This window comes from Gallus gallus, chromosome 2 (genome assembly GCF_016699485.2).
Source record: "Gallus gallus isolate bGalGal1 chromosome 2, bGalGal1.mat.broiler.GRCg7b, whole genome shotgun sequence".
Classification (NCBI taxonomy): Eukaryota; Metazoa; Chordata; class Aves; order Galliformes; family Phasianidae; genus Gallus; species Gallus gallus.
In genome coordinates, this window is record NC_052533.1 from 4,379,232 (window position 1) to 4,394,687 (window position 15,456).

General features: G+C 48.6%; 1 protein-coding gene across 3 annotated transcripts in view; it reads right to left on the minus strand.

Moving 5' to 3' along the window:
* The window catches only part of GARS (glycyl-tRNA synthetase), a 30,504-nt gene extending 15,730 nt beyond the window's left edge, over positions 1 to 14,774 (minus strand). The window contains exons 1-4 of one of the 3 annotated variants that reach the window (NM_001396375.1): positions 6,406 to 6,622; positions 3,267 to 3,368; positions 1,725 to 1,827; positions 566 to 707 (exon numbers count right to left, since the gene is read on the minus strand). In NM_001396375.1, the coding sequence (NP_001383304.1) occupies positions 566 to 707; positions 1,725 to 1,827; positions 3,267 to 3,368; positions 6,406 to 6,585 (527 nt within the window). In that variant the 5' untranslated portion in view covers positions 6,586 to 6,622. Of the gene's footprint in view, positions 1 to 565; positions 708 to 1,724; positions 1,828 to 3,266; positions 3,369 to 6,048; positions 6,324 to 6,405; positions 6,623 to 8,457 lie in introns of those variants that run through there. The other 2 variants (XM_046925811.1, XM_046925816.1) reach the window with 2 other exon arrangements.
* Between the last annotated feature and the right edge of the window lie 682 nt (positions 14,775 to 15,456).

Consider the following 15,456-nt stretch of genomic DNA (forward strand, 5'->3'; position numbering starts at 1 on the left):
CAAACCTGCTGGCAAGCTTAGCAGAAAGACATGGAGGTGAAATGGTCTAGATCCTCACTCTTGAGGATTGTCCCTACACCCAGGCGTGGATAAAAAGAGGGTTTCCAATTCCTGGCCTACAGAAGCACCATTTACATTCAGAGCTCAGTTAACACACTGCATGTTGCCTCCTCTCCACTGAGAAGGGAAGGACGGCCAAACAACTGGGCCACTGCTCTAAACCATGATTTGAGTGTCCCAGTTTTAGGCAGGTCATTTAAATCCTTTTTCTTGTTTTCTTGACCTGTTAGAAGAAGAGACAATGGCAATTTCATGCCAAATGGGACAGCCAGGAGACATTAAGACATTACATTCTTACACAGTTCAATCACACTGCTCTCTCACATTTATGCAACAACAGCTCCTCACCCTGATCTGTGCACTGATACTTAATTATTTTGCATTGCAAAAGAATGTGGAATTGGGTAACCCAATCTCAATATCCCTGTGGGTAATTTTACAGCAGACTGTAAAAAGGAACCGTGACCAGAAATGACATGCTGTAAAAAGACAGATTCATATTTACTTCAAAACTGGCTCTGGTGTGAGCATGGTACAGTCAATCTCCAGGATTTGCTCTTCCTGTATAAAGTGCTGTCTCCATGCCTGGATGATGTTATTCTTCAAAGCACATCCAACAGGCCCAAAGTCATACAAACCACTGACACCTGCAAAGAAGAAAAGGGGACAAGTGTGTTAGGTGTAAGATGGTATGAACTTGCAATATCTGGAGGAAAACTCCTCCATTCTTAGCATTCCCATCAGCAAGTTAAAGCCTGAGATCATTTTCTGAGCACAAACTGTTCTGTGCTAGCAGAATAAGGAACATGGCTCATTGCAGAGCACTTTTACAATAAGAACCATGATGGAAGTGAACAGCAAAGCACCCGGAGGTAATACTCTACACTATTCAGTACAGTTCAGCTGCAGACTACTCTGGGACATCAGATAATGACAGAAGATGAAACAGTCGTTGGTACATGCAGTCAACAACTCTAAGAGCCACACTCCCCTCATTGATAGATTGTTCCCACAAAATATTATCCAGCTGCAGGAATCTGAATACAAAAGAGAGGAATCAAGCATGTTCCAAGGCAATCCACTACTTCAGTAATAAGACGTGTCTCTGTTAATCACCAGTTTGAGCACAAAAATAAAACCAACTAGAGAAAAATAGAATATTTATTTTACTTTCTTAGGTGAAAGAGCATTAACCACACAGACACCGTGCTGACCATGAGCTGCCTCAGATCAGCTACGTGAAGAGGTTTAACAGTCACATTTGTTCACCTGCCTAATAAAGTTCATTATGGTAACATGTTCTAAAGTTCAAGTTAGTTTTGAACACTATCTTGCCAAAAGAAAAAAAAAAAGATCAGATAAATGGTTATGAGGAAACAAGCTGATCACTTTCCCCTTAAATGCCAATACACCCTACCCCTCTGCAAGGCAACTGCCTTCTACTGTGTGTTGCTCAAAACTTCCACTCATATGCATTTATGGAGAGGGAAACTTCTGGAAAAACTAAGAGATTCAAGGGGGAGAAAGCTTACAACCAACTTGGAAAAAAAAGAAATGTAAGGCTGCATTAAGATAACACCCTACGAGTTCAGCATTTCACATAGCTACAGAGACCAGAACATTAGCCTGAAGGAACCACAATTCAAATGTCTTTTAATCTGTACCTCCATAAATAGAAAAGGCTTGATCATAGAAAAACCTCCTTTTCAGAGTGTCTTCCATTTTAACTCTGTCCACGATGTCATCTTTGGGCTGTAAGGCCAACTCCTGTAATTCAAACAAACTGAAAACAGTTAACATCTCCCATTTCTGGCAGAAGGACAAATCCTCTCCATTTACCATTATGAATCAAAAGTCTGTAAGAAACATTTTGAAGCAAAGGCATCCTGCCAACATGCTCCTTTTCCCAAGCAGGATGGTCATGGTGAGATTCAAGCACTCAGTGACAAACACGACCATCTGAAAACAGCATTTTAGATACTTGAGGTGGACTCATTCAGTCTAACTTTCAGGCAGCTAAGCCTGAGCTAGCAATCTTCAGCTTTCTTTACAACCAGTGGAGAAACAACTGCTGTGATCCCGGATCAATAGATCAGCAACTGTTCACCTGATCTGGATGAAAGTGGATGAAAGACCCCATAAGGGAGCAGAATCAACTCCAGACTTTAGAAAAGATATGATTTGGGGACATAAAGCCAAACAATCAATAACACTCAACTACCCTGCTCTTTTTAATCCCTCACATCCAGTTTCTGCTGTCTTTAAGTAGAAACCACAGAGCTTGAAAGCTGTACCAGCAGCTGCTAAAGCAAACAAGCATTCACACTGTTGCATTCTGCAGAAGTTGTAAGCAGCTGTGATGCATTGCTGGAAACACTGTCAAGAGAAAACTCCTATATTTGAGTGCTGCACTCCCAAGGGCAGATACAGTGTTTGCAAGGCCACTCTTGCACTGACAGGGATACAGCCCACACAAATTGTGTAACTGCCAAGCACACCTCTGTGTTGCATCCTACAGGCACTCCTCCACCAAAAGGTGAGGCTCAAAGGGCCACTGAGTTTCCTATCCTAACTCACCATTCTCTATGTCAAGTTCCCAGTGGCTGAGGAACAGAATTGTGCTTTTGTATGTTTACTGATCTAGAGACAAAATGAACTTGAAGTTCTATTGTTTCATTTGCAGGAAGACTTTTCAGGGCATAAGCACATTTAAGAAGGGGGCACAATTTCACAGCATCCTGCTCTCAAAGGATGAAGAAAACCATAGGTTATGTGACATCACCAAAAACTTTGTTTAAACTGTAGCAAAGGATGTGATTTCTCAGCAAGCATGCTTAACATCAGTTTGGGAATTCAAATGCCACACAAGGAATGTGAAAATGAAACTCAGTGAACAATGTTTCCTCTCACTGAGCACAGAAAAGATCTAAGTAGTAAATGAGGGCTGGTGACACACAATGACTTCAGCTTTGACTATTAATAACAAAGTTGTATTTATTCACCCACATCTTGAGATTTAATGCTCATAGGCAATGAATGAAACTGCCACTGGTCAGAAAGGTCACCCACGTCAACTATTTCAGAAGTGAATGCTTTAACGTTCTATGATTGTTCTATAAGAATCAGTGCTGTAAAAGTGTATTAAATGGAGATTTAAGGGCTTTTCTGACAGAACTGCAGAACTCAAATTTAACTTTAGGACTCACCTTTGCTTCTAGGACCCTCTTCCGAGCTTTGAGCTCTGCTACAGCTCTGTCTATATCCACCTGGGGAGCTTTCTCTTCCTTCAGCTTCCTCACCAGTTCTCCCTAGAAGGTGACAAAAGAGAAGACTGTGATTCTTTCTTCAAACACCACTGACAAGAACTCCAGTCATTTCAGCTCTCCTGCTAACTCAAAGGGAAGGTCTGTGCTCCCTCCTCACTCCTCACTTCAGTCTCAAGAGCTTCAATGCTTCAATTGCTTCAAACACATTGGAGAGCTCACAAAACTGGACATCGTTAGCGAAATTAACCCTGCCTCCCCATCCCCACAACCTTGTTAAATTCCAGACCTGTCGTTAAATCTTAGCATGCAAATATGCTCCTCCTCGCACCACTGTACAAATACGTCCACAAATCCTCATTTCTGTCTTTGAGGATGCACTAAGCAGATCCTCAGGTGGTCAGTACAGGCTCTGGGCTCTCTCTCATTAATAAGGCTTCTCTACTTTTTACTCCTTTTGCTTTTCTTCAAGGTTTATGAGCACTTCAGACTTCTCCTCTGCCAAATCTGACCAAAACTGGCCAATAAGCATACAACTTTCTAGAATAACACCTCATAGAATACAGAATTAATTAAAAGTCTTCCTTTCCGGCCACCCTTCTCCAGTCAAAACCAAAGCCTATGTTGAATTACCGAGGACAAAGAAAAAGCACCAGGAGGAAAAAGCACACAGACATCACTACCTGAAGTATCAGTATCTGAAGGGGTGTGCTCTAAGATGCTCCAAGCTGAGCACTTTTCTCATACTTTGAACATCTCCATTACAAAAAAAAAAGAGTCAAAAAAATCACATTTCCACAATACCTGCTTTTTTCATTAATTAATACCACAGGCACTGACCACCCAAAGAGAAGAAATGCACGGCTGTCATTCAGAAATCAGATTTAAGAAAGTTCAAGTGCTTCAAAGACCAGGAAGGTTAAAGACTGGTGTTATCAGTAGAACCATAGAATTGCTCAGGTTGAAAAAGACCTTAAAGACCATCAAGTCCAACCTCAACCTGACCATACTACCCTAACTCTAACAACCCCCTGCTAAATCATGTCCCTGAGCACAGAAGGAGCACAGAAGAAGGAAGATTCTAAAGAATGCATTAAAGTTAACAAATATGTGACAGATAAATAAGAACACTGCTAGGCTCCCTTAGCCATGTCAGCTATAAGAACAAAGCTGCAGTTTCCTTCCTGTTAACTACTACCAAAACGTGAAAGCTTCACTCGGGGGCTGAGGACTCTTAACTGCCATTCCTGGGTAACGTGGCAGAGGGAGGGATCTGCTCTCTCTTTTTTTTTTTTTCCCCTTTAAAGTAATAAGTTCAAATTGCCTTTGTTGAGCTGAGGGATCGGCAGTGGCAAAAACATGAAGGCAGCAGCAAGGCAGCTACTGCTGACTCAACAGAGCTATCACCCCGTTCAATGCAGAGCATCTAGAAGCAGCATAGAGCAACTCTTTGTCCTGATGTCTGAGTACAAGAGTATTCAGACGTACGCAAGGGGAAAGAAAAAAAAAGAAACACCAGCACAACTGAAGCAAGTAATTATGTTTGCTGACACGACTCGATCTAATTAAAGCTACGAGCCTGAGCCCAGCCCTGAGGAGGAGTGCACAGCAGCACTCGATGTGGCAAATTTTTCTGCAGCTTTGTCCCATAGACCAATAGAGAAGAGAGGGATCCACCCCTGGATCACGGCAGCTTATTGCATCAGGCGCTGCTGCAGGAAGATAGGCTGCTCACTTCCCTCTCCATAGGCTATGAGTCCCGGAGGCTTAATTAAGCCGCTCCTCCACTCCTCCAAGGGCTGACAGACAGGGTCTGCTGCACTGTAATGTACCAGCTACCCCAATCCTTCTTTCCCTATGCGCAAACATCTCAGCGATTACTACTGTAAGCCATAAGCTATCATATTCCTGGTCCAAGCTAGACACTTTTACCCCCACATCTCTCCTTGACACCCCAATGCACTCTGATCCAATCCTGCAGGCAGACAATAGGGGGGCACTGATGCTAAACAGGCCAACGGCAGCATCCACACCTTGGAGGGCTCCAGGGGTCACTGTTTTATTGACAAGGAGTTCCCCACCAAGGCATTATGCCGCATAGTGATTCATAACAAGAACTCACTGAAGCGCTGGTAAAATTAGAAGGCCATAAATCCATTTCATGGGGAAACACGTGCAGAAATCTCCCAGCACATGGGACACACACGTAGATAAGCAGAGAAAGATGATGGATTCAGCCACTGCACAGATGCTGGTGGAGAACCCACTCGCATCAGTAGTGTTGCTAGAGCAGGGAGGAAGGGGAAATTCCTTGTGTGCAGACTCCACTGCCACTCACACACTGCAAGGGCACCGAGGTTCAGTTATGAAATAAAGCAAGCAAATCCTTCTCAGGTAAGGATGGAGCTAATGCTAATAAAGACCATAGAATCAACAAAGAACTACGGAATGGCCTGGGTTGAAAAGGACCACAATGCTCATCCAGTTTCAACCCCCTGCTATGTGCAGGGTCGCCAACCAGCAGACCAGGCTGCCCAGAGCCACATCCAGCCTGGCCTTGAATGCCTCCAGGGATGGGGCATCCACAGCCTCCTTGTTAATAAAGATGACTGATAGCAATGCCTGTATGGAATAGATAGCAGAATGATCAAACAACCTGCGTGCAAATAAACTAATATTTCTTAAAGTATCAAGCGAGAATGCGATTGTAAAGAATATAATTGACCTCCAGCACAACCTCAGCTCGAATGGGAAATCATCACATGACCCTTAATGGAGCACGAAACCTCCGCAGAGCGTTGGGGCACAGCACGCAGCCCCGGCGATCCCTGCGGGAAGGGGAGGCCGCACACACCGGGCCGGTTCTGCCACTGCGGGGAAAGCCACGCGTGGGGCCGCCCGGAGAGACAACGGCGGGGATCCCAAACGCGACCCTTCCCAGCTGAGAACCGCCCCACACAGCCGCTCCATCCCCTGCGGACGGACAGGTGGCAGCGCGGGGCTGTCACGCACCGCTCAGCCAGAAGGGATTCCCCCCCTCGTAGGGCTGTCTCCGCTCAGCTCTCCCCTCACGCTCGGTTACCTGATGCCGCACCGCCTGCCGCAGCGGCGCGAGCAGCGCCTCGGCTTGCGGGCCGTCCATGAGGGTCGCGGCCGGGAGAGGAGCAGAAGGCGGAGCGGACGGGCAGCGGAGCGGGCCGGCGAGGTGGCTGAGGACGCGCAGCAGGGCGGGCAGAGCGCTACGGGGCGGCAGCAGCGGCATGGAGAGGCGCGGCGAGCCGCCCTGCCCCCCCCCGCATGATGAAATCCCGCGCGGCGTAAAGCCGGCCCCCGCCCCGACGACGCACTTTCCGCACGGGAGGCGGCGGCCGCCACCACCACTACCACCACAGCGGCAGATTCGGCACGGCGCCGCGCCGGCCGGCAGGGGGCGCCCTGACACACACAGCTGCGCGTACGGACGCTCGCGAAGTGCGCATGCGCGCTCGCACCGGGGGCCATAACGGGGGAGGAGGGGGGCGGGCGGTGTTATGGGGAGTGCGGGGGACGGGAATGGCAGCGGGGCGGGGGGGGGGAGGGAAGCTCTGGAGATCGCCCGTTCCGTGGGGCCCAGCCTGACGCTGATGGAAGGGGAACTGATCTCCGGCCGCGTATAAAAGGCATAAGTCGCTCCGGAAGTAATGCCTCCTATTTATTTGCACGGAAATGACAATGGATGGGAGGAGCGCAGTAACTGTGGTTGGTAGAGCGAGTGCTCGGATGCAAAACGCTGTTTTTCAGTGCAAGCGTCACCGTTCGCTCTGCGTTTGCGACGGCAATGAGCAAAGAGTGCACACATGCACCGCTGGAGGGGACCCGGTGCTGAAATGCGGCACCCACCCCTCGCTGTGCTCACATCCACTGCTGGGGCTCCAAAAGCACTCAGCAGGCGTTGGTGAATGGCAGTGGGTGCCATTCTTTTTTGTCAGCCGAATGGGCTTGAATGCTCGAATTGTTGGGGCAATCCCAGCTGTGAGTACAGACTGGGAGAACCCACTGAGAGCAGCCCTGCGGAGAAGGATTTGGGGTCCTGATGGACGAAAGGCTGCACAGGAGCCAGCAGTGTGAGCCCGCAGCCCGGGAGGCCAACAGCATCCTGGGCTGCATCAGCAGAAGGGCGGCAGCGGGGACAGGGAGGGGACTGAGCCCTCTGCTCTGCCCCCGTGGGGCCCCGCATGGAGCGCTGCTGGGGGAGGGATTGGAGCTGTGGGAGCGCGTCCAGAGGAGGGCGTGGGGATGCTCAGAGGGCCGGAGAGTCCCTGCTGGGAAGGGAGGCTGGCAGGATGAGGCAAAGGGGATGAATAGAAGGCATTTCCCCCCACCTCCCCCAGCCTGCAGAAACAGGACTGCCTTTGGGGGATAGGAACACGCGCATCCCTACACACAAAAACAAAACCCCGGCGCAGGGGCTGCCGGCTGGCGCTAGATGGCAGCGGCCGCTCGTTGCCTGCCGCCGCCCCGCCCGCCCCCGGCCCGGGCCCCGCACTCCGGCATTCCTGCGGGGCCGGGGCGCGGCGCAGCCGGGGGCAGCGGGGCCCCCAACGTTTCGCAACGCGCGGGGACGGCGCTGCGCTCCGGGACAGATCCCCGCCTTCCCCTCCCGCCCCCGTTCCTGCGTTCTGTTTTCTTTTTCTGTTGTGTTTTTTTTTTCCTTCTTTTTTTTTTTTCTTTTTTGCCTTTTCCCATTTGTCATTTCTCCCCCTTTTCCCCCTTTTCCCTTTTCCCCGTATTCTTTTTCCCCTTTTTGCCTCGTTTCTCTTTTTCTCCATTTTCCTTTTCCCCCTTTTCCTTTTCTTTCCTTTTTCCTTTTTCTTCTTTTTTTCCCCTTCCCCCCTTTTTTCTTCCCCCCCCCTTTTTTCCCTCTTTTCCTTTTTTTTTCTTCCCTTCTCTTTTTCTCACACTCAGTCCCAGTGATGCTTGCCTTCCCTTAGCTCATTTCAGTCCTTAAGGCAACAAAATCATCCAGATACATCCCTCCAGACATAAGCCAAGCCACAGCAACATGCATGTGAGGTTCACAATGATTTCCCAGCACTGGGGGGATTTTTAGGCTTCCAGCAAACTATGCAGGGCCTGAGGCATGCATGTACTTGACCTGGCTTTGAAAACAAGGTGGCTGCATCCAGCCTGCTTCTAAGGTGCAGCCCCCTTCTACTGCTTCCTTCCAAGCCATGTCTGGGGAGAGAAATAGCTGGTTCCGTCCAAACTCACAGTTCAGAGCATGCAAATAATCATTGGATAAGTCCATGCCCAGGTCTTGCTTTTCTTTCTGAGGGTAAAGCTGCTCTGCTCCTCTTCATGATCCCTCCTGTGAGCTGTTGGAGGGTGATGCTGCTCTGCCCCGAGGCTGTGCCTGTCCTGTTGAGGTCCCCAAGTGCTGCCTGCAGGGAGGGATGCAACGTAAGGCATCCTCCTGCTTTGCTTTCATCACCCCCATCCTGGAAGTAATGGATTGGGTCTGCAACACCCGGTGCTGCTGAAACTCACCCCCTCCTGGGATGTTTTTTTTTAGACTGAAATAGGAAGCACAAACCTCACCCTGAGCTTCCTCTAGGGTTTGGTTCTTCCTAGAGGTTGATCCTTGCCAGAAGTCTATGCACCACTGGCCCCGATCCAGCCAAGCGCCTAACAGTGTGCTTAGTTTCAAACCATCGAGACCCCTGCGCTCCCCTCACTGCTTCTGTCCTCGCTCCTTGCCTTAAGCCCTCCTCACCCTCTGGTCTCTCGGGCTATGCTCATGTTATGTTTAAATTACCAATAGTGCCACTGAATACTTGCTGCTGGCTGAGATGCCTGAGCAAAAGGCTGTTTGCCGTCTCCATCAGAGACCCCCCACGTCAATGATGTACCCATTCTCCAGGGAGTGAGACCAGCAGTTCACATTGGCACAGATCACCAAAGATCTGTTATCCATATGGTCACATCTGCCTGACAGCTGGCACCTAGGTCTGCCAGGTTTGCCTGTGCAGCAGCTCAGACAGCAGTGCTGGTTGGTTCCCAACCCTTCTGCTGCCATGAATTTCAATGCTAGCTCAGGGAATTCAAACGCATATTGATTAAGGACCTTTTATGGATGCCTTGCAGAGCACATTAAAAATAATTTAAAACTTGCATTCCAGTATTAATGACTCTTGTCTCCAGCACTTTGCAGTGATTCAGGCTTGACTTTTAATTGAAACGCTTTAGTTAAGACAAATGCCTTCAGCCAAAGAAGACAAAGTGTCCTTCCAGGTGTGCGCCTGCAAGAGCAGTGCCCCAGTGCAACAGTGAACACAGGGACTGGAGCAGTGAAGCCACGAGACACACAGACCACATGCCATGTTTTGCCCTCGTTGAGTTAGTTACCTTCCAGCTGTTTGCAGCTTTTGGATCTCCAGGTTTCCAAATTGCAAAGCAGCCTTTGGAGTCTGGAGAGGAGCCTCTGTTCTTCAAGACTGTCCTCCAAGAAGTCTTCTCTTTGAGTTTCCCCCCATGCAGCACTCAGAAAACTTTGGAATTTCAGCACTGGTCATGCTCTTACGTCCTACTCCTGACAACCCCAATGGATGTACGTAAGCCAAACAAGCAGTGATTGCTGTTCCTGAGTTGAGCACCTCATGCCTCAATAGTTGTGTTTTCTTCTGCCTCCGTGCACAATGTCAGCTTGTTCCCAGCCTTGAACCTTGGGTTTCTAAGTGCCCCTGAGCTTGAAAGCATCCTCCAGTAAGAGCATCCTTCTTCATTTTGAAGGAGCAGCAGGAGATGGCACGCTGGGGCTGGCCCGAATAGGAGACAGGGGTCTGCACTAAAGTGTCACGTAGAAGTTGTGGGTTATGGAGTCTTTTTTAGTATTATCCTCTTGATCCATGATGGGATCCTCTGAGATGGCAGTGCAGAGGGTCTTTACTTTGCACTCCTGCTGTACTCTCTGCTGGTGTGGCCTCACCTTGAGTACAGCAAGCAGTTTGGGGCACCACAATATAATATTAAGGACATAAAAGTACTACAGAGGCTCCAAGGGAGAGCTGCAAAAGTGGAGAATGGTCTGGAAAGCAAGGTGTATGAGGGGTGATTGAGATCCTTTGGTTTGTTCAGCCCAGAGAAGAGGAGACCGAGCATTCAAGGAGCACGTGAACAATGCTTTCAGGTTTGGATTTTGGGTGGTGCTGTGTGGAGCAAGGAGTTGGACTCGATGATCCTTGTGGGTCCTTTCCATGTTCTATTCTGTGGTTCTATGAATCTGTAATTCCCTTTATCTCCAAGGAAGGACAGGCCTACCACAAGCACAAGGCCCCAGGTGGGCGCTGCAATGTCTGATCTGGTGCTCAGACCACCAGGGTCAGTGTATACATGGAAAGCCTGAGTCCTGGCAGTCCTCAGTCTCCCTGTTTTACAAGGACAACTGCATCTGAGAGTCCACTCCCTCTCTTGAGCATTTAAAGGAAATCCATATTTTCCATCCGGACTCTGGTGGGACAGGCCATCGACTGCCATTCAGTGCCTTCACCCTGTGTGTAGGACCAAAGCTGGAGGGGACCTAGAAGCCACCAGGATTTCCAAGTTCCCCAAAGGGCTGCAGTGTCCTTGTATGAGGTTGGAGAGTCCCCGTGTGCCCATCAGAGCTAACGATCAGTTGCTGGATACAGCCTGCTACTGTTCTGATGTAAAAAAAATGCCTTACTCTATCTGCTGATTGCATACTAAATGACCTCTTAAATTTTACAACTGCACGTAAAATGTGAACCAACCAGCATGAAGAACGCTTCTCCCCACCTCAAGTGGCTTTCCTGTGGGTTTCATCAATGCCAGGGGAGTTGCTCGACACTTCCCTGGGGACTGAGTTGTCCACCCAGGCCACGATGTGTGCCATGCAGCAGCACTTGGTACATACACTGTGAGAGGAGTCACAGGCATCAGTGCAATTCAGGTGCTGAGTAACAATCACCCCAGCTCAGTTCCAGTGTTCTTTAAGCCAAATCTGCAGCTTCTAGGAACAAGTGCTTGTTTAATGTCACACCCAAAAAGGTTTCCTGGGAGGAAAGAAAGCCTTCTTTCCTCCCAAGTGGTAAAAATACTGCTCCGTGCTGCTGCTGCCGTAGTGGCATTTTACAGAGCAGTTGAGTTGGGCTGTGTTTATAAGGCTTTTGTTGTTGTTGATTTTACCCTGTGAGTCACACAGTAATGGGCTTTGCTCCCCAGGTCAAATGTTTGGCTGCCAGCTGTGGCCTTCATCCGACAGCAAAGCCAGCATTCACCAGTGTGATGTCCAGGAGTTCAAAACGATGAGCTAAAGCTCAAACACCCAAGCTAAGGAGTCCTCCAGACCCAAAGTCAACATGTTTAATTCTCTCAGCTTTGCAACCAGCAATACAAGCTATAAACTTGGAGGGCAGGCAAAAGTTCACTTGCGTTTGACTATGTCAAGGAGAACGTGGAGTGCTGTAGTTTGGGTCTATGAAGAAGAGCTCCTCAGTACTTTCTCAACTCAGACCTACTGGCTGGTTTTGCTGAAGGATCTTCCCTTTGTAATTATGCACTCAATCCAGACACTTCTCACCACGCAGGGCAATTCAGGAGACAGAAGTGAGTGTTGTAGCTTGAACTCATCTTTAATTATCTGGTGTTTGTTCACACTCAAATCAAACAATCAGAGTGAAATGTCCTACCAGCATTGTCCATAATTCATGACTGTGTTGATTTCTCTCCTAGGCTACAGTGACATCAGTAAATAATAGAAGACTGGATCCTGTCAGAGGAATGAAGGAGGGGTTATCTGATGTGGTGGGCAAATGCTCTCGCAGGGACATGATAGCTCTGGCAGACTGCAAGAAAAACAGAGTGAAAGCACATGAGATTTAACTCATCAGAAATGTGAGTTTAGCGCCGATCTGTGTTTTTATGTCTTAGCATCTGGAGCTTCCAATGTGTGTGACCACATCCTCCTTAAATTCAGCAAGCTTTTAAAAGCGAACCACAAAGGAAACACAGAACTGACTTATTTAGGGAGAAAGAAAAGCTTTTGTTTTCTGTTATTTTACATGGACACAACCCCACTTCTTCTGGGTGTTTTGCTATGCAAGCAGATCCTCATTGTCCCAGAGGATGTATCCCAGTCCTTCAGACATTACCCATCTCCTGTCTTTAAGTTGCAGTAATAATATTTTCCTGACCCACAGGAATAGAGGGGAAAAACTGTACTGATGGAACATCTGAACAGCCTGGCAGAACAGGGGAGCCAGACCTCACCTCTTCTTTTCTCTGCATGACAGTAAGAGACCACATTAAGGCATCTCTTTTGATTTTCCATCTCTCAGCCTCAGACTGCACCTGTGAGCTGCTCATCTGTCAGAGAGAAAACCCATGTGGTGGTTATTTAGGGAAACAGACCACACACGCTCACATCAGTGAGAAATCCAGGTCCCACAGGAAAGCATCAGGTTTGGATTCCTATCTCAGACAATAGACAGGTACATCACTGAGACCGAACTTGAGCTTTATGCAGATTGATGTCTCTGAGCCACTGCACCAGCAAAAGCCTCAGGAACTGCAAAAAGCCACTGCCAGGATGCCAGCGCGTTGCCAGTGCTCAATTTCCACAGCTCCACTTCCCAGATGCCATCTTCAGCAGTGCCACATAGGAACAGTGACCACAGAAGTGGCCTATTGCCAGGAGACTGGGTGATGGAGGTAAACGTGGATTCTTTGGGCTGGGGATGGCTGTGCTGAACAGCAGATGGTGCAAGAGGAAGCATAGCCATCAGGTTAGGCCAACGTTTTTCCTAGATGATGGTGAGTCAAAGCCAACAAGCTGTTGGCTCCTGCCTTACTTGGTGTCCAGTCCAGGAGAACAGAGAGGACTGGTGGCAGAGGGTTGGGCTGTGTATGTGGGAAGGTCAGCAGAGGAGGGAGAGCCTCGAGGCAGGAAAGCGATGCTCAGGAAGACGTGCTGAACTCACTCTAGACTGGGTGGGGCAGAAGACCAAAACATGAATCAGCTACTGAGGCCGAAAGGAAGCTAGTCGTGGTCATTGGAAGTTGGCTGCCACAGACTCGCCTCATTGCCAGCCAGTGCAATGCAAGCTGGACAGGATATGCCTGGCAAAAATCCTGCAGAAGTTGATTAAATCATCATGCTTTTGCTGCCTAAAACCCTTCCCACACCTTTTTTCTGCAGTGGCTTGTGCAACAATTCACTAACACCCTTCAGCATCTCCCAAGCACCTTTTGATTCCTGCTGGCCAGCTGTCGGACCGCAGGGGAATGTCATGATGGAGCACTGTGCTGACCATTGCTTCTGCACTGAGATCTTTTCTGTTTTGCCATGGGTCATATAAGAACATATATAAGAATGTATATGAACAAGGATATAAGAACAAGGAGGACTAGAGGGGTGAACCACAGTGGAGGAGAACCAAAGTCACCGAGAGCTCCTAGGGCACTCTTGGTGCTCCATGGGAACCAGGGAGGATGAATTACGAGTTTGAGTTGCTCATTTGACTGTGGGATACCTGGTGGTCCTGGATGCAACAGTGTTATAGGAAAACTCTGGCCATGCTCTGGAGTGATGCATCCATCACACAGTGCTCAGGAGACCTCTCTGTGGTAGGAGCAGGGCACTCTGCTGATGCCAACATATCCTCCAGTGTCCTTGGCCTTCAAATAGATTATCCGTGACCGCATGCTTCTCCAAGTTTCTAGGTCAGCCCTGGTGGCCATGGGTGGAGGTGGAGCATAAGCCTCCAGCCAGCAAGGTCACCGCTGCCATCAAATTGCCATCTGGGGCAGAGTAACAGATACAGACTTTGGCCTCCCTGAGTTAGCATTCTGTGCTGAAATAGTGAATGGCTGCTGAGCGATGTCAGTCTATTTCCCCCAGATTTAAGGAACAAAAACGTAGGAGTTCACTGCAGTTGAACTGAACTTATATCAATTGTAAAGGTATATTATCATTGTTGGTGATGATTTCTTCTCCTCAAAGCATACTGGGCATCTAAAAAGATATCTAAAAGCCATGCTGTTTTCTTCATGTCATTTATAGAACAGGAGTCTTCTGGGACAACCAAGGTAGACCCTCAACCAACCCTTGTATGGCTGTCATTAGGTTCTGGTTCAGTGTGTAGGGCCAGGAAAACTGAAACCCAATCGCAGATCATCCCAAGACTTCTGCTTCCTCAACTCCAATTGATGAAACAGGAAATCTTACCAAAGCACAACTTCATGAAAGGCAAGGCAGGCAAAGAGAGTGACAAAATGGCATCATAAACAACTAAACAGGCCTCATTTTTTCCCAAGGATCCCATGTTATCGATAGCCTCTCTCTCCTAATTTCTATGAGCCAGCTATCAGCCCCTTCCCAGGTTGTGTGATGAAAGAGGGAATTTCCCAGTGAAGCTCTTGGGACTACAATAGAGTGAATGAAAGAGTCTGGGGTTGCATGTGGAATAATAGAATCACAGCGTTATTAAGGTTGGAAAAGACCTCTAAGATTCCCAAGTCCAACTGTTGGCCCACCCCCACCATGCCCACTGACCACATCCCTCAGTGCCACATCTCCATGGCTCTGCAACACCTCCATGGACAGCGACCCCACCACCTCCCTGGGCAGCTGTGCCACTGCATCACTACTCCTTCCGAGAAGAAATTGCTCATAATATCCAACCTGAACCATCCTTGGGGTGAGATGAGATAGCAAACAGGTTGGTAGATAACAGAGGGGCTGTGAAGAGAGACGATGACATGAAATTGCTCACCATGCAGAGACTCAGGAAGGAGTCTGAGGGCCTCAGCAGAAAACTGCCAGCAGCAGAGGGACCATCCTTCCTGGCTGGAGGTTTACCTGGCCTCCGGCTGGGGACCAGCCAGCAGCAGAGCTATGAGAAAGATGGGGCTGCTCCACGCTCCTGCACCGCAGCCAGCTCCATGCAGTTCATCTCTCCAGATTTCCTGGTATTTGTTCTCTTGTTCTGGGAAGAGAGGAGAGCTGCAAGAGGCCCATCTCAAAGGGACGTTTAGAGAAAGGAAAGGCCATTGTGTGAAAGAATTTGGTATTTCAGGGTTTGTTTTCCTTTTGACACAGAACAAAACACCACCATGTCAAAGCCCTCCATAAGTCAAA